The sequence below is a fragment of the Molossus molossus genome, unplaced genomic scaffold, assembly GCF_014108415.1.
Source record: "Molossus molossus isolate mMolMol1 unplaced genomic scaffold, mMolMol1.p scaffold_m16_p_7, whole genome shotgun sequence".
Classification (NCBI taxonomy): Eukaryota; Metazoa; Chordata; class Mammalia; order Chiroptera; family Molossidae; genus Molossus; species Molossus molossus.
In genome coordinates this window covers 110,848,817-110,867,571 of record NW_023425401.1, presented here as the reverse complement: position 1 = coordinate 110,867,571, position 18,755 = coordinate 110,848,817, and the positions used below count along the sequence as shown (strand labels likewise).

The 18,755-nt window shown below is 55.5% G+C and overlaps 1 protein-coding gene across 1 annotated transcript in view; it reads right to left on the bottom strand.

The window, feature by feature from the left end:
• Nucleotides 1-18,755, bottom strand: part of DPP6 (dipeptidyl peptidase like 6) — a 404,487-nt gene that overhangs the window by 119,078 nt on the left and 266,654 nt on the right. The window contains exon 6 of the mRNA XM_036246681.1: nucleotides 3,710-3,762. Within this exon, the coding sequence (XP_036102574.1) occupies nucleotides 3,710-3,762 (53 nt within the window). The remainder of the gene's footprint in view (nucleotides 1-3,709; nucleotides 3,763-18,755) is intronic.

The following is an 18,755-nucleotide window of genomic DNA, read 5'->3' as shown; positions in this document are numbered from 1 at the left end:
GAAACACCTGCCCGCCAGGCCTCCCTGCTTCTGTTCTGACGTGACTATTCGCCAAACGCCAGGGAGGCCCCCAGCATTTTCCAACACCGGATTTCGTTCACGGGAAGAGCGGATGCTCCGTGTGCTTTTCAGGGTGATCCTGAGAGATCTGAGACCACCCGTTCAATATATACTTTCTCTTTTAGAAAAGAACTCAGACCAAAGAGGAAGTTAGGTCAAGGAAGAAGTCATGCCAGGAAGTGTGAAGAAGCAGCTAAGCGTTCAGAAAGTTTGTGTGAATACATGTGCCGGACCCTCCGTGGAGGACGTTGGGCTGACCGGGACCCGACTGCGGGAGATTGCTTCGTTGTGTTGGAACTCTGACATGAAACCTTCGTGAAACACTCTATGTCAAAAATAACTAGCTTTGAATCCGCCTTTCGATAAGCAAATTTGTGTAAAAGATATATGTCCTACAAGAATATAATTTTTGACATTTCAGTATGTGAACGTCAAACAATCCTACCCCGAGGTACCAGAGGGTTGGACAGATGAAAATTCAGCTGTTTTGGCAGCGTCATTATAACTGTAATGGTCACCTGCAGAAAGGATTATATCTGACTCCAGTGACCAAGGTCAGAGCTGGCCAAGGGGGAAGGTCACGCAGGGGTTGGAGAGCGCCCCCTTCTGGTTGGTGATAGACCCAGTAAGTACAGTGCAGGACGGAGGTAGGTTTACAGTGTGAGTCTGCCAAACCCAGAGTTTATTCTCCTGTGGTTGTTTATTAATTATTGTGTTATCTTCCTTACAGATGACTGCAGACCTACTTTTGCCCACCCTGCAGGACTGCAGGCTCACCCCATTCTTCCTGCCTTTGGCAAAGAGGAAGAAAAGCAGAATTCACAGGGCCCTGAAAATTTAATTCGACCCTTTTCTGTGACTGGTTGGAAAGCCCGAAGCCAAAGCAAAACAAGTCAAATGAGAAATGACAAAGCGTGTCCTCCAGGGCCCTGAACAGCCTCTGGCTCAAAGCGGAGAGTTTGGAAGGAGGGATGAAGACGGCAGAAAGGTCTAGAGCCCCATGCAGAGGGCCAAGAGAAGCTCCAGGTGTTTTGGTAACTCTGAACAATGTACATTTAAGTATTTTCATAGACTTGTTTTCATTCTATCAGGGGTGGGGAACGTCCGGCCCGAGAAATCCGCACCAGCTCACATCACAGCCTCACCAAACCAGCCTGAGCAAACAGCAGGCTCTCGTTTAAGTGGATAGTTTTGTGTGGATAGTTTGTCTGGCCCCTGGATGCTGCTATACATGTCCAAACGGCCCTGGGCAGGAAAGAGGTTCCCACCTGTTAAATGGGGCTTTCCTGTGCACCCCACGCCCAGCTGTGGCGCGAGCCGTAAGCACGCGGCCCCTGTCTTGCCGTCGAGTGGAGCACCTGCCGGCAGGCTGTCCAAGGGGCCAGTGGGCTCCCCAAGGGGCCAGTGGGCTCCCCGATGCAGCGAGAACCAGAGGCCTGAAAGCCCCCCACTCAGAAATGCACCGTCTCATCAGCAGAAAGACGCTGCTACAATTTGAGACTCATTACATGAGTCACTTTCCAAAATCGATCTTGAGACAAAGCGGGAGCAGTGGGGGAGGGCGAGGCTACGGCTGGAGCTGCAGTGTGAGTTCACGCGGGGACTGGAGGGGACCGCAGACCCCCTCACCCACCCAACACTGTGTCCAGTCAGCGGAACAAGCCTCTGCCACATCGGCCCGTCATCTGAGTCCTCAGGAAAAAACAGATGAGCACAAGTAAACGCTGGTGCTCAGGGCTACAATGTGATCCAAGGGCGTTGCTTGGAGAGCTCGGGGTCAGGAGTCAGCATGCAGCGCCCGGGTGCCAGCTCCAGGGGGCACTCCCTGCAGCTGTTGGGGGGTCGCTTGCCCGCTGGGGGCGCTCCCTGCAGGCTGTAGATAGGAAGGCTTCTCTGTGGCGCTGGGGTCAAGGTGCATGGACATCAACCAGGGCATGGTGGCAACGGTCATTACCGGGATTACTTTAGAAATACTCAAAGCGGCTCCTCTCTGGGAGACTCTCATCCTGAGACCAAAACCAAGTCACCCACTGTGAACTGTATTGTCCTCAGGTGTGCCCTGGTTTGGTAAGCTCTTTTCTTTGTTTAAATTCATTTTTTGAGAGGCAGAGGAAGGGAGAGAGAGATTTTTTTGTTCCATATATTTATACATTCCCTGGTTAGTTCTCGTATGTGACTGGGGATCGAACCTGCACCCTGGGTGTACTGGGGTGATGCTGTAACTGAGTAACCTGGCCACGGCGGGGTCTGGTAAACTCCTGAGCCAAGTTGTCGGAACTCATTTCTCCTAAATTCTGACGGGCGCAGTAAAACACGAACACCACGTATTAAGCGTAAAACGTCTTTGGAGTTCAGAGTGGCACTGATTTATACAAGACGGCACGAAGGAGCCCCCTCTGCCATAAATCCCGTTGTTCCCAGAAGAGGTAGATAAATCTCAAGGCATAATTACACCCTGCCTGTCCTGACCTCTGGAGATATGTATCTGCTTGAAAAATCACAGGAGGGTCCTCCCTAGTGGAAGGCATCTGAGACACGCTTTCCGTGGAAAACGCCCGCAAGGGCTTGATGGTCCCGATCGGGGGTCATCTTCAGTCCCCCTGGGCTCGGCTTTGCTCATTGTCAGTCCAGTGGGAGCGAGGGACCTCACTCGCTGCGCTTCTCCACGTCTTTCGTTTGCCCGAAGTCCAGATGCGCCACCTTTCTCCGCGATTGCTGGCCGGGGCTGTGTCCACCCTGCGCCAGCAGAGCCAGCAGGCCCGGAGGCTGTGCCCGCTCCTGCTGTGATGGGCACTCCCCTGGGCACCAGCGCAGGTCAGCAACGCCAGCTGTTGGCATTTCTGCGGGGAAAATGAGGGGCCTCCCCCCAAGTAGTCATGGACCTGCGCCACATTTCCTGAGCATCTTGCCTTTCCAAAGCATGTGGAGGACACCATGGAGGGTGCCAGGGAGAAAGGCGGGCGGGGACAGGAAGGTGGGGGTGGGGTTACGGGAGGATGGGGGAGGGGAAGGAGGGGGAGGAAGAGGAGGGAGAAGAGAGTAGAAACGAACACAATAAACAGCCACCCCTGCCCACGTCCTGGGTCTTCGATGGTGTCTCCACGTGTCCCACTCAACCAACAGCTTCGCGGAACTGAGGCAGGTCTGCGGCCTTCGGGCTCCAAGAGCCCCCGACAAGTTCCCGTGCCGTGTGCGGGCTGGTCGCCCAGCACTGAAAACGCTCCCAAGTCACACTGCTCTTCTGTTTCCTTCCCACACACACTCAGGGTCCCCGATGGTGCCTTCTGACAGGCCTCGTGAGCTTAGGGGTGCCGCGCTCTCTGCCGTGTGGGCGACAGGGGGAGCTCTCCTGGGAGGCCCAGGGCCCGTCTCACCCCTCCTGCACCTGGTGACAAGGGAGCCAGGGCAGGGCAGGGTGGAGCCGGTCCAGGAAGGAGGCATCACAAGGGGCAAGTGCTGGACTCAGGTGATGCCCTTGACCCTGGTGTGGTTACCTGGCCGGGGTCCCAGAGGCTGCACCCCGTGTCGTCCAAAATCAAGGTGTCCGTTTCCTGCCCTCAGTTCCCAAGAATCAACCAACCAGCCCGTGTTCGCCTGCGGGGCCGATCTACGGACTCCCCAGTAAGAGAAAGTGGAAAAGCGGTCTTACCCGTGCGGAATTTTGCTCAGGACATAATATCCGGTGTAGGAGTGTTGATGTATCTGCAACAGAGAAGAAACAAAACAGAAGTCGCGTTGAGACAAAGGCTGTGACTCTGGTATTTTTCAGAATCGGTGACGCTAACACACAGCGTAGACCCCAGGTCGTTTTCCAGGGGCCCGGGGAGCACAGCCTCTTCCCTGACTTGGGGGATTCATCTGTGTCCGCTGTTGGTTTTATTTCCCTCATCCGCGCGTGGGCTACGGGGCCGCTGGGGGCTTGACATCACCTCCACGGCTACCTGGCCTGTGACTGAATTAGGCACAAATTTCCACCTCCACTGAGGGCATCTCAGAAACAGTGAGGCCACCGTGGCCGTCAGGGAGACTGAGAGACCCACGTACTTGGGGGGAGGGGTTGCTGTAAATTACAGCAAATTCCATGGGGTACAGAACCCTCCGCGATGGGCATTAAGACGCCCAGCCAGGCCTCACCGGCCGGCTCCAGTCCCCGGTGCGGTGATGTACATGTTTCCGATGATAAGAGCTCGTTGCAAGGGGAGGGCGTAGCTTTCAAAGCGAAGGTGACAGACCGAAGCCATGTTTCCAAGTCCTGCAGCCCCCAGATGGCGGCAGCCCCTCTCAAGCTCTCCAGGACCCCAGGTTGCCTCCCCTTCCCTGGGCACCTTCTAAGAGACGCCCCCTCGGGAGGGGCGAGTGTCCAGGGGCCAGTATTTATTTATTTATTTATTTTATCCTCACCCGAGGACATTTTCCCATTTTTTTGTTCAGGTAGAGTGGGAGGGAGAGAGAGGAACAGAGAGAGAGAGAGAAACCTTGATGTGAAAGGGACACATCGAGTGGCTGCCACCTGCACAAACGACCAGGGCCGGGGACAAACTGCAACCGAGGTACGTGCCCTTAGCGGGAACCGAACCCGGGTCTCTCTGGACCGCAGGTCGACACTCTAACCGCTGAGCCAAACCGGCCAGGGCCCAGGAACCAACATTTAAAGCCGCCTCTCTAAGGACAGCAGGTGAGAGATACCACGAGAAGCATGTCTCACGGGGGACATGTCTGGGACGCAGGGAAATGGGATCTTAGGGAATTTAAGTCCAACCCAGGCGAGATTTGATCTGAGGTGTGTCTGTCTCCGAACACACTGCAAATTGCCTGAACTAAGAGAGTGTGTCTCTGAACTCTGAAGTTCCAAGTCCAAGTTGACGGCTGTGAACCGAAAAAGCGAGGAGACCGACAGGTGGAATAAATACGCAACGTGAGGAACTTTCTTTTTGGGTTGAAGATCTGTTTCTTTAATTCACCCAGAAAAGGTGATCTCAACTTACCCCCTGGCTGTGCCACTCCCAAACACCTAGACTCATCCCTCTGCACCCCTCTTTCAATGTGCGAAGTGACCCTCACCTTCAGCTCTGTGACTACCTTCTGAGCAGAACCAGCGAGAAAGGGGACACGTTAGAATAACCCCGTAAGGGCAGTGGGAACAAAAACGAGATGACCAACGATCGTCTTCAAACCTGGGTCTGCATGGTCAGACACAGAGAAATAAAGTCTACGTGGATGGGAAATGGAATAAAATGTCTGGAAAACCGAACCACGAACTAGGATTCAAAGAAAAACGAGAGAGAGTTAAGAGGTAGAGACAGATAAAACCTGAGACGCTAGTCTGCCAAATGTGGATGGGAACGGAGCCCCCAGAGTAAATCTAGTGCAAATGGGGACCTTAAAAATGAAAGTGCAGGGCCTGGCCGGTGTGGCTCAGTGGTTGAGCATCGACCCTGCACCAAGAGGTCGCTGGTTTGATTCCCGGTCAGGGCACATGCCCAGGTTGTGGGCCTGATCCCCGGGGCGGGGGGTGTGTGTGTGTGCAGGAGGCGGCCAATTGATGCTCTCTCTCATCGATGTTTCTGTCTCTCTCCCTCTCCTTTCCTCTCTCTCTCTCTCAAATCAATAAAGAAAGAAAAAAAAAAAATAAACAAACAAACAAACAAACCTGGCTACACTTTTCTTGAAGTCCTTTTTTTTTAAACCCTTACCTGAGGGTATATTTCCATTGATTTTTTTTTTTTTCAGATAGAGTGGGAGGGAGGGAGGAAGAAAAACATCGATGTGAGAGAGACACATGAATTGGTTGCCTCCCACATGATCCCAACCCGGGCGGGGGACGTGCCCTTGACCAGGAATCAAACCCGTGACTCTTTGGTCCGAGGGCCGATGCTCTCACCGCTGAGCCAAACCGGCCAGGGCGAGCTCCTTCTTTTTATCGATCATGCAGCTCGGAAGACATCTACGCCGTCTCCCTTTCCGTTCACGACTAACCCATCAGAACATTCTCGCACCCCAGGGAGCGTCCAGCTGCCACACGCAACGCGTTTCCCTGATGTCCATTCCGCTCCATCTCTCCATCTCTCGTTCTTATTCGATCCTCTCCTCTGCTCGTGGAGGACGTTAGACATGACAGGGCTTGTGTCCGCCAGCTCAGAGTAAGATTCCCCTGAGCAGCACGCAGGACACCGGGGCTGGACCACAGGAGGAAGGAACTAGACAGGTTGTGTGTCACTGCTGCGCACCGGAGCTACAATGTAACGACTACAGAGAGACACTGAATGTAACCAGAGCTGGAGGAACATTGTTGCGAGGAAGGGGAATAAGAGCGGGTGACTGATGTGGACAGAGGCTAAGCTTCTGGGGAGCACGGACAGGACAGGGACGGTCCAGGGAAAGCAAAGATGTGGAAACAAAATGGTACGAGAAAGAAAGACAGAAAAATCACCTGCATGAGGTGTCAAGGACGATGAGTGAAAACACACACACACAACAGCCACGCACACCTAAAGGAGGAAATGAAACCTCTAAGAAGCAGCTGCAGAATGTGAGCTTTCTTGGCTTTAAAACCAGAGGAAATGCGGGGTTCACCCAGAGTGTCTTTCCCCTCTGAGTCCTGTGCACAAAGGACGAGGACGTTCCATCAGGTGACGCCGGGGCAAACGAAAGACCCCGTGAAGGCGATGCCCCTACATGTCCCTTCTGTTTCCTCAGAACCTTCTTAAAGCAGCCTTTTCAAGGTCCAACTGTTACACGAGGATCAGCATGTATTAAACATGTCCCATTTGCTGAGTTTGGACATGTGTGATCACCCGTGATACCATCGTCACAGTCAAGGCAACAGACACCCCCCGCCCCGCGCCCCCTTGTGTCCTGATACCCTTTAAGAAGGCGGTGGAGATCGCACAGACTGAACCCCACATCCCCCCTTCCGGCGGACGTGGGGAGAGATGAGGCAAAGAAACCGACGTCTCCTTTTCTTAAAAATGTTTGTGAATCGCGACCTTTACATGGCATGTTCCTAGATCTTGGTCTTGACACCTTCTTCTAAAAAACCAGCACCCCAGTTCTCGTAATGAATTCCCTGCGTGTCACGATGTCCCCGTCACCCAGAGGCCGCCCTGCGTCAGGAAGCCCCAACTCGCTCTGTGGCGTGCTGACTGTCGGGGGCTTCAGGCGGGGCCTCGGCTCAGTACCCCCTCCAGGCCCTTCCTCGAATCATGAGACACACGCTCGCACCCTCAGCATGCGGCTGAGACAGGCGCGAACCAGCTCCAACGCCCTTCTGGGAAGAGACGATAAACATCTCGTCTTAGAACGCCTTTAACATGGGAACGAATGGACCCCGTCGAGGGCGGCACCTCCTGGGGAGTAAGACCAAAGAGCCAAATGACTCTAGAGAAGGCGACCAGGTTGGCTGAAGTCTGGAAAGAGAGCTGCCTGGGACCCCGGAGCTACGGCAGGTGGTCCGGCGGGAGGAGAGGAGTCTGAGGGGCCCGGCGAGCTCTGTTTGAGCCCGGAAGGAGCTCTGGGCAGGTGTGAGCAGGACTGTTGTCCTCTGCTCCTGGCAGGAGTGACACTCACCAGCACAGATTACGAGGAAACAGACTTCAGACCCGTGATGCTAACTTTTGGTAACGACAGTATCCGATACTGAAAAGGTTCCCGGCCCCGGTGAACCCAAGTGTGGAAGCTGACCTTCCCGGAGCCTTCAGGAGAACGCAGGGAGTGGTGAAAACGAACCCAGTGCCAGGCCGGTGTGGCTCGGTGATTCAGCGTCAACCCTGTGCCAAGAGGTCACCGGTTCGATTCCCGGTCAGGGCACATGCCCAGGTTGTGAGCCCGATCCCCAGTCGGGGGCGTGCAGGAGGCGGCCACTCGATGTTCTCTCTCATTGGTGTTTCTATCTCTCCCTCTCCCTTCCACTCTCTCTAAAAATAAATAAAGAAAAAAAATTAAAAAAAGAAAATGAACCCAGGGGCCACCAAAATTCTGCCCCATTCTGAGAATTCCCCAAGTCCCACTGAGGACGGCCCCTGCCCTCACCGCTCTGCTCTGGGTGGGCACAAGGTTCACTCTGTCTCCGTGTTGGGCACAGATGTCTAAGCCTGGGCCAGTGAGTGCCAACTGTAGCTGGTCAAACCTGACAGCTTCTGTTGGTTCTGGAATCATTTACGTCCCTCGACACCTCTTCCTTCCCAAGATCCTGCCAAAATCTCATCTCACGACAGAGCGAGACCCTGATGACTTTCAGTCTCCTGTGTCATTCATGTCTTTCCCTGGGTACCACCCCAGGGACCCAACACGTTGCCGAAATCATTCCTGCCCAGTCCCTGTCCCTGCGCCTGTGGCTGCTGGTCCGGCGAGTTCTAAGTTCTGATGGGGAAGGTGAGTGAGGATGGAAAACCTGAGTGAGTTGGTCCGTCCCGGAGAGGTGTCCTTTCTCAAGCTGAAGGTCACGATCTCCCCAGGTTCTCATATTTACTTTGGCACACACATCCACACAGCCTGCCACGTCCTCTTACCTCGTTCTCACGAAGGCAAACCCTTGCTGTCGTGATTAAAAATGGTTTTTTTCCAGAGGACCCCAAGTCTCTAGGTGCACGTGGAAATAGTGAGCACAAAGTAAAGACCTTTGGCTCCTGTGATACACGACAAGAGCAGGGAAAGGCTCGATGTGAATGAGATGTTCTGTGTGTTTCCTGGTCTGCATGAGGGTTTCTTCCTCCCAAGTATAAGGAACTAAATGTTCTGTGTGACAATCCAGGCCGGAGTTGAAATCGAGGAGACGGACCGTTGTCAGTTCCAAAGTACAAGAGTAATTTCCAGTCCTTGGGATTAGGGATTTCTCCTTTTTTTCCCCTCCTAGAACAACTGGTTTTCCATCAAACTTCTTAAACCGGAGGGAGCACATACGGCGAGTTCCTCTCTCCAAACGTCCGCTCTGCTCTCCAGACCTCGCTCCGCCCTGGGCGGGGCCGAGTCCCACCGTCTGGCTCACGGACAGAGAACGTTTCTTTCATCCTCTGCGTCCTTCACGAAAATGCGTTTCCGCGACGAGTTCCCCTGAGAACACCTGTGTATACACGACCGCCCGGTTAACAATGAGGACGAACTAAATGAAGAAATTATCTTATACTCCAGAGATGAAAAGTAAACATTTCAGCTGTGAGTCTAATTATGTTTCCAAATACCCGTTTCAAGTATATCTTTGACATCCAGAAATAGCTCATTTCTTTCTTTCGTCTTTGTTTATTTTTTTTTAAATCATTTTGTCCAGTTTCCACTTGGACATCTCATTTCCAGCAGCCGGTCCAGGGGACTCGGTTCACCTCGCAGACAAATGAAACCCGTCACGGTGTCCCTAGGAAGAGAGCCAAGGACAGCAGTCCATGAGAATGTCCTTCCTAATCCTCAAAGGCACACACCGGCCCCGGCGTCGTCCACACCCGTCGCGTCCTTGTCCTCTGCTTGGCCGGCCACTCAGAACGGCCCGGGATGCTCACCTCCATCCCGACCGCCAACGTCCTCCGCCACGGGGCTGTGGCGCCGGACTCTGCGGACTCGCTCCTGGTTCTTCTTCAGAGCAGACACGTTGTGCTTCTTGCTCTAAGGTATGGTCTTCTTTTCCCCCCCGGCGCATACAGCAGAGCAGGCACGATGAGAATAAGGAAAGCTTCCTCGCGCTGCGGACGTCATCCGAATTTACAGAACGCTCCGCGGTCTCCGTGCCTCGCCCTCACGGCTCCTGCTCCGGGCGCTGGGTCCTCGGGTCCATCCGTGTCGTTGCACATGGTAAGGTTTCGTCTTTTGTGGCTGAGTCACAGTCCACTGTGGACAGGGACCGTCGCTTCTTCATCCGCTCGTCTATTGATGGGCACTTGGGTTGCTTCCGTATCTTGGCTGCAATGAACATAGGAGGTGAATATACCTTTTTGAATGAGTGTTTCGGGTTTCTTTGGTTATGTACCCAGAAGTGGAACCACTGGGTCAGAAGGTAGCTCCATTTAAAAAAAACATTTTTTTCCCCTTTATTGACTTTAGAGAGAAAGGAAGGGAGAGGGAGAGGGAGAGGGAGAGGGAGAGGGAGAAGGAGGGAGAGGGAGAGGGAGGGAGAGATAGAAACATGGATGAGAGAGAACATCGATTGGCCGCCTCCTGCACGCCCCCCACTGGGGATCAGACCCAAATCCTGGGCATGTGCCCTGATGGGGAATCGAACCGGTGACCTCTTAGTGCAGGGTCGACGCTCAACCACGAAGCCACACCGGCCGGGCGCTCCATTTCCAATTTTTGAAAGCACCCACATTGTTGAGTCATCACCTTTGCATAAGAGGTCGTCCAGCTCGCCCACACATGTCTTTCCCGAGCCTCCGGGTGGACGTCACTGGTCGGTTTGCCGGCAGGAGCTCCGTGTCCACCCGGAGGTGGCGGGAGGGCGCTCTGGCAGCGGCGGTGGCTGAGGCTAGACGGTGAACACGGCCGGGAAGAGAACACCTGGCAAGCAGGGGCCGTGGAGGTGTTTCCTCCCCTCGCGAGTCCAATGTGTCCGAAACCAAGGCAGAAAGCAGATACGGAAACAAAGGCAGAGAAGGCGGAGGTCACTGGTCACACGTAGGCTGTGTCCGCTTGTGACGAGCGCGGAGGTTGGGGCACCGGGCGGTGCAGACGCCCCCCGGCAGCCCCCACCACACGGACACCATGAGGAGCCAAGAAGATACAACACACAGCTTCCCAGGGAGGAGAACAGGTCGATGTAAATGACTTCTTTCCGAAAACAATTCAGTCTGGAGTCGATCATCCTTGGGGGGGGGACCCCCAAACCTCTTGCCAGATGGGAGGGGGTGGGAGGCTGAGTGAAAAAGTGAGGGACGGAGCAGCACAGATCGGTGGTCACAGAACAGCCCTGGGGATGTGAAGTCAGCTCAGGAAACAGAGTCAATACTGTTGTAACAACTAGGGATGGTGCCCGGTGGGTGCTAGGCTGATCGAGGGGATCACTCGGTAAATTATGTAACTGTCTAACCACTACGCTGTACCCCTGAACTAATATAACACTGTAAGTCAACTGTAACTGGAAAATAAATACATTTAAATAAAACTCTTGAAAATGCAGGGTATGGTGGGTTTTCCATTATTGGTTCTAAAAGTAGATTTTACTTTCATCTGTGAATGTCCCTATATGTCTCATAGTCTTAGACGATTTCCAAGTATTTATTATTAATAGGAAACATTTTTAAGTATTTATTTTGTTAGTCCTCACCTGAGGGTATTTTTCCCGCTGATTTTTAGATAGAGTGGAAGGGAGGGAGAGAGAAACATTGACGTGAGAGAGACACATCGAATGGTTGCTTCCAGCATGACCCCGACTGGGGCTGACGATTAAACCTACAGCCCAGGTACGTGCCCTTGACCTGGAACTGAACCCAGGACCCGTTGTCCTCGGGGGCAGGAGCGCTAGCCGCTGAGCCAAACCAGCTAGGGTCCAAGTATTTGATTTTCTGTGTGTTGATGGGGCGGAACCGGGGAAACAGAACTGGGGAAGTTCTGCCTGGCATCTGGCTCCCCCCGGGGCGTGAAGACAAAACTGTGCAAAGGAGGGTGTGCAACTATAAACAGAGGGGAGCGGGGTCCCCGACGGCCCTGGGCCCCAGTCACTGCTTTCCACACCGGACGTCTCCGCAGGCAGCCGGAGGAGGAACAAACCTCATTCAGGCGGGCGCAGCCTTACAATGACGCGTGACGCAGGGAGAAAGCGCAGCCCTTGCTGCATTCAAGTCGCCTCCGAGTCTCCGTCCTCATCGGCAATTCTGCGCGCAGCGAAGTTCTGCTCTACACAAAAGGGCTCTAAATATATCTTCTGGTGTGGATGGCTCCAGAAACAACCGAAGAGCCACCTCCTGTGTGGCCTCTGAGACAGACTCCAAAGCAGGGCTGGAAGGGAGGGGGTGTTTCCAGACGCCGTGAGGTCCCAGTGAGGCCCAGTGGGCTCGGGCGGCGCCTTTGCCTTCGCCGAGGTCCTCCTCTGGGCATTAAGGAAGAGCCCTCCCGGACCTGGAGCGGATCGCTCAATTCCGCGTCTCTTCTCGGAGCTAAAACACTGGGGCTCGCTGGCCAGCAGGGCGCACCCCACGCAGCTCAGCGCTGTCCCGAGAGCCGGGTCCACAGCAGGTGGGGCCCAAGGCGCACCCACCCCCCAGAATCCCCGGCGGGCCTGCTGAGTGCATGTTCCTGGGCACCCCGGGTTCTCCGCAGCCCAGTCCTTCCGGCTCAGGGTGGGCGTTTTGACAAAGCTGCGCACACACTCGCAAGCGTGCACGCCAGCCCGGGAACCGTCCAGGGCGCTGTGTCCTGCTCACATCACTGGAGTCCTGGGTCTGCAGCCTGAGCGCCCAGCTGTGGTCGGGTCAGTCCCCTTCTCTGCTGAAGCCACTTGGGGGCAGTTTTCCATGCAAAGAAAGCATGGCACGTGCGAACCACCCAGAGTGCCTTCGCCCCATTTCCAAGCATCGTCACCTCTCTTTCCCCAAACTGTTTTCCCATAGCACGGCCTTGCAGTTCCCATCAGTCTCCGGACAAGAATGACCGCCTCCCTCCGGAGAGGAAGGCAACAGAGTGGGCTCTCCCCTTCCCTCCTCTTCTTCTTTTTTATTTGTTAATCTTCACCCAAGGACATATCTCTATATATATATCTTTTTTTTTTATCCTCACCTGAGGACATTTTTGCATTTATCTTCAGATAGAGTGGGAAGAAGAGAGGGAGGGTGAGAGAGAGAGAAACATCGACATGAGAGAGACACATCAACTGGCTGCCACCCACACGACCCCAACCAGGGCCGGGGACAGACCATAACCAAGGTCCGTGCCCTTAGCGGAAACCGAACCCAGGACTCTCTGGTCTGCAGGCTGATGCTCCAACTGCTGGGCCAAACTGGCCAGGGCCCAAGGATATTTTTTCCCATGGATTTTTAGAGAGAGTTGAAGGGAAGGAGGGGGAGAGGGAAAGAGAGAGAGAGAGAAAGAAAGAAACATCCATGTGAGAGACACACATCGATTGGTTGCCTCCTGCACGTGCCCCGACCAGGGCCAGGATCGAACCTGCAACCCAGGTGCATGCCCTTGACTAGGAATCACACCCTGGACCCTTCGGTGAGTGGGCTGATGCTCTAACCACTGCGCCACCGGCCAGGGCGGCTCTCCCTTCTTCATACACTGCTGTGTGCTCAAGTAACCAATACCCTTCAGGTGTATTCATTTATTTATTTGTTGATGCCTCCACCCACCCACCCAGCAGACATCCACGGAGCATGGCCGTCAGGCAGGTGGGTGGTGGCGGTGAGGTCCACTTGCCTGTCACAGACTGTCTCATCTCAGTCTTGAGCAGCTCGTCTTACCTGCTGCCCCTGACCCCCTGGTCTCCGCCACCAGAGGGCAGGCCCCAACGGCTCACTGCTATGAAGATGGCAGAGCGAGAACACTGGACACCACCATCCAGGACCCCCCAGCGCACGTGGCCACAGTGCCCAAGGACACATCTTGTGTTCGTTCCCAAAGCAGGTTCCTCCATTTGCAGTGTGGGCTGTGGGTGCCGTGAGTGGTGTGGGGTGAGGAAGAGCCTGCCTCCTGTCCCCCGTTATCACAGACGGGGTGTTCTCCATTCCAAAAACAACCCGCTGGGTCCTCCATGCAAGTGCCCAGGCTGGGTAAGTGTGGCCCCGTGGGCGAGCCTGAAACCCATCCAGAGACGCAGCAGAAGGCGCAGGGGCTGCGTGACCAGCACCCGGTGTTGGGCGTGACGTGTGACGTCAGCAGCCCCACGGAGGTACTTTGGAAAGACCCCTGGTTCCAAGACCTCCTATCGCATATTTATATATATGTATATGAATATATATATATTTTAAAATGTGTTTTCTTTATTCATTCTAGAGAGAGAGGAGGGGAGAGGGAGAGAGAGATAGAAACATGGATGAGAGAGAACATGAACGGGCCACCTCCTGCACGCCCCCCACTGGGGATCAGGCCCACAACCTGGGCATGTGCCCTGACCGGGAATCGAACTGGCGACCTCTTGGTGCAGGGTCGACACTCAACTGCAGAGCCACATCGGCTGGGCAATACATACATTTTTATTGTTGACAGTATTACAGGTGTCCCCCATTTTCCCCACCCTGTCTGCCTCCCTCCCAGAGTGTTTTCACTCCTTGGGCCCCATCCTCTGTCAACTGGGAAATAAAGAGGGTCTGGGGGCGTCCTGAGCTCACCGCACCGCGGCCACTGTGCTCACAGCAGACGGCGCAGCTCTGCAGACACGCACGAGGCTCCAGGTGGGAGTGCGGATTCCCGACACCACCCGCAGCTGCTCAGTCTGCGTCTCCAGGGGCAGGACTAGGACCCGGCTGCGGCGACGGCGGCCCAGGGCATTCTTTACGGGTCACTGGTGCCAGACTGGGTACCCCGAGGGGCCGAGAGACTCCTGGTAAAAACCGGAGGCCTCCTGGTGACGGGGACAGATGGCGCCCTGCGAACATGTGAGGTTTCCATGGCAGAAGGACAGGTGGTTATGAGTGAGGATGCCAGTCAAGGACCTCTGGGCGGGGCTTTATCCCAGCACCCTAGGACCCCGAACTGACTTCACTTTTTAAAAATCTTCTTGGAAAGAAGATTCTCTTAAAACACTGAGCTGAGCGACAGAGGGCAGACGCAGAAGGACAAATAGCATATGATTGTTTCCACCAGGCGGCTAGACTAGGCGGGTTCATGGAGGCAGAATGGGAGCTCCTGGGGCCGGAGGGAGGGAGGGAGGGAGGGAGAGAAGGAGGGAGGGAGAGAAGAGAGAAGGAGGGAGAGAAGGAAGGAGGGAGGGAATAAGTTCCCAGCTAGTGATTACAAAGTTTCTGCTGGTGATGAGAAATCGTGTGGATTCAGGGAGCAGGGACATGATGTGCTCAATGTCAAGGACTGATACAAATGGTTACAATGATAACTACTGCATCGTATGTAATTGCCACGAAATCATCGAAGGCTACATTTCAGTATTCCAAAATTCATTATGTAGCCCAGCGGGTGTGGCTCAGTGGTTGAGCGTGGACCCTGCACCAAGAGGTCACCGGTTCGATTCCCAGTCAGGGCACATGCCCAGGTTGGGGGCCTAATCCCCAGTGGGGGACGTGCAGGAGGCGGCCAATCCATGTTCTCTCTCATCAATGCTTCTCTCTCTCTCCCTCTCCCTTCCTCTCTCTCTAAAATCAATCAATAAAAAAAATCAAAAAACAGTTCATTATGTAACCAACAGTCGTTGGAAACAAATTTGAACGTGATCTACGATGACTGCTACGTCTGTAAACAAAGATTTTATGACTTACAGGGGGAGGCATGTGGTGTGTAACTGGTGGGCTCCGAGTTGTCTTACTGTTAGTGACTGCACCTCTGTGGGCTATTCACGGAATAGGTCTGATGGCTGAAATCGTAGCCTAAGAGGGTCGCTGACGACTCATTACCCGCCCTTCTCACTTCACAGGTGAGGAGCCATGTGGTCTGGTCTCTGGTGCAGCGATGATCCTTCAGAGAGACAGCGGGGTAAGGCCCGGGCCCCTGGTGTCCGGCCCAATGGGCTCCGTGCACACTCTGGACAGAAAAACGGAATCGCCCCGTGTTCACAGCCTGGCCAACCATCACCATCCGCGTGGGACCCCAGGGGACCGCAGCGCCCAGGGCGGCCTGACACCCGTGCCCCGGGGGAGCCTCATCCAGCCACGGGGCAGGTCACAGACGGAAGCTGGGTCTCAAGTTCGCACGTGGCCATGGGGACGGGGCCCCAGCAGGACAGACACACGTCACCCAGTGTGCTGTTCCTTAGAGGAGGCGGGACGCAGCGACGCCCCCTCCTGGGCCCTGAGGGGAAGACGCTCCAGCCGCCAGTGCTGCGGGCTCAGGACCCCGAACAACCCTGAACACTGACACTCGCTCCCCGAGGATGGAGTCGGAGTTTCTACTGCCGCCCTGCTGGCGACACTGGGAAGTGCTCCCAGTGACGGGCCTCAGCCTGGGCTCGGAATCACCTTTCACAGGAAGGAGGGGCAGCGTGGTCAGAGGAAAGAGACAGCTGAAGAAGGCGAAACCGCTCACACCGGGCCGGAGTCCCGCCTGGACCAGAGCCGCAGCCGAGCTCAGGAGCGGGGCCCCCTCCTCGCTCCTCCGCGCACTCGGAGCCCCTCCCTGCGTGCTCACGGGCTCGCCTCAGGTCCCCGCAGCAGGACACTACGACCCGGCAGAACCAACAAGTCACAGCGGCTGAGCCCCGGGAGCCCCACGGCCGCCTGCTGAGCTGAAGAGAGAAGGGGGCACAGGCCACGAGGACGAGGTGGACGGGAGGGGGCCCAGCAGAGGGCAGAGACCCAGGGTTGAAGAGGGAAGAGGAGGCCAGTGAGGCCGGAGGTGCTGGTGGGCGAGGTGGGCGGAGGACGGGCAGGAGCTCAGGGAGGCCGATGAAGAGGACGCCTGTCCTGGCGGGTCCCCTGCTCCTGGGCCCGGGTGGGCACGCCCGGCCCTTCCCCCGCTCCCAGCCTCAGCCTGACGTCCACTCCGGGTGGAATGGGGAAGGGGCTGCCCAGTCTGTTCCGAGTCTATTTGAAGGATCACAGCTTTCTGAGGTCGGAAGGTGAGCCCGACTGGGAGCACCTGAGATGGTGAGTCCGGAAGGCAGGGCTCCCCCGGTCAGCCTGGTGACCTTGAATAGCCTCTGATCACAGGAGCCACCGATGTCCATCCAGTGGGGTCACCGCGACTCCGATGCCAGCTCCCTGGTGTGGGTGGGCGCACAGGGAAGCACCACCCCAGTCCAGTGAAGGCCACCACACACGCCTGGGGCTGGAACGGAGCCACGACCCGACCCGAGAGGATGTAGACGCCCAGCCCCTCTTCCGTCCCTGCCTCCTGGAAACAGCCGCAGTTTCTCACGGATGCAGCCCGGTTGCCATGGCAGCCAGGAATTCCTAGACTCTGATCTCTGAGAAATGGAGCTGCGCTCCCAACCGCCTGCCCCGTGACAGCCCCAAACGGAACAACGCGGTGTCCACGGGCCAAGCCACGCTGCAGGCCGCCACTCCGCTGAAACCTGTTCCGACCAAGGAATGGACGACATCGCCTGGCAGCTCGGACCCCCGGGGACGGCCAAGTCGGAAACGCCACCTGAATGGTACAGACTGTGATTCTGTTGGTGGAGCCCTCCTGAGATGACAACATTTTAGAGGCTGACCATAGACGGATGGTCACCAGGAGTTAGGGAGGGTCAGGGGGAGCCGGTGGGCAGCTCCCTGTCCAGCTGTTCTGTGTCTCCACTGACAACACCACACAGCTGTACCCCGGTGGTCAGACAGCAGAGAATTCTCTTCTCTCTCCTCTCTCTCCTCTCTCTCTCTCTCTCTCTCTCATAACTGACGGAATGTGAATAGACCTGTGAATGAACATCTGTGTCAGTCTTGGTTGTGATATTGTACTTGAGTTGTTTTTTTTTTTAACCCTCACCCGAAGATACATTTTCAGATAAAGTGGGAGAGAGGGAGAGAGAGAAACATCGACGTGAGAGAGACGCATCGACTGGTTGCCTCCCGCACGACCCCGACCAGGGCTGGGGACTGACCCGCAACCAAGGTACATGCCCTTGGCCAGAATCGAACCCGAGACTCTTCAGTCCGCGGGCTGACGCTCTAACTGCTGAGCCAGACAAGCCAGGGCCATACTTGAGTTTTACAAGATGCCCCCATGAGCAGGAACTGGGCAAACTGTAAGGGACCTCTCTGCAGGATTTCTCACGACAGCGTGTGACCCTACAGTGATCTCAGTATCAAGTTGACGTAACGAAGAGCCGTGTCCCCTGCAGGGTAAAGCACTGGTGGAGACGGGGTACAGCGCCTCTGGGGGTGACGGCCGGCCCCTGAGTGGGAGTGAAAATGAGCTCCTCCGGGGTGTTTGAGAGAGACAAGGAGGCTAGAACATTTCTAGAACCAAGAGAGTCTCTCTCATGGAAAGAGGTCCAGGTGGTAATTTCAGGAGTGGGGGCTACAGACATTCCCTGAGCCTGTGTTTCGTGTGGAGTGTTCCTGCCGACACTGGACACCAAGACGAGACTCCTTCTGCCCTCATCCGGCGCGTGGCCCGAGGGAGAGCTGGGTGCGTGGGAAAGGCGCGTCGTTTATCGGAATGACCAGAAGTCTCCCTTCGGAAGGATCGCAGCCCCTCCCGCCAGGCTGGACGTGCATCGGGGCGTCTAGGGGACACCTGGGAGCCGGAAGTCAGGAAGCGACAGATCGTTGTGGCCACCACGGCGATCTGCCTACCGTTAATGGAATGGCAGGAGAAATTCGTCTCGGGCGGGTTAGCCGGGGAATCTCCCTGGTGGCCAGCTTGGGGTTACGGGGCCACGCGGATTCGGAGCTTGGAGGAACCGGGGAAGAGGTGACTCGGGGCCCATTTCTCCCACAGGCGGAGGCTGGGCACCGGGAAGTACAGTCCACTAAGGGAAAACCCAGTGCCCCACAGGCTGCGGGACTTGAACTAAGACAGGACGTGTCCGATGGGTGGAAAAGACTGAAAAGCAGTGTGGATTCAGGAAAAAGAGAACCTAACAGAATGGCAAATGGAAGCAAGTTCTCACACACACACACACACACACACACACACACACCAGTGCACAGACACAAATAACATAAAAATAT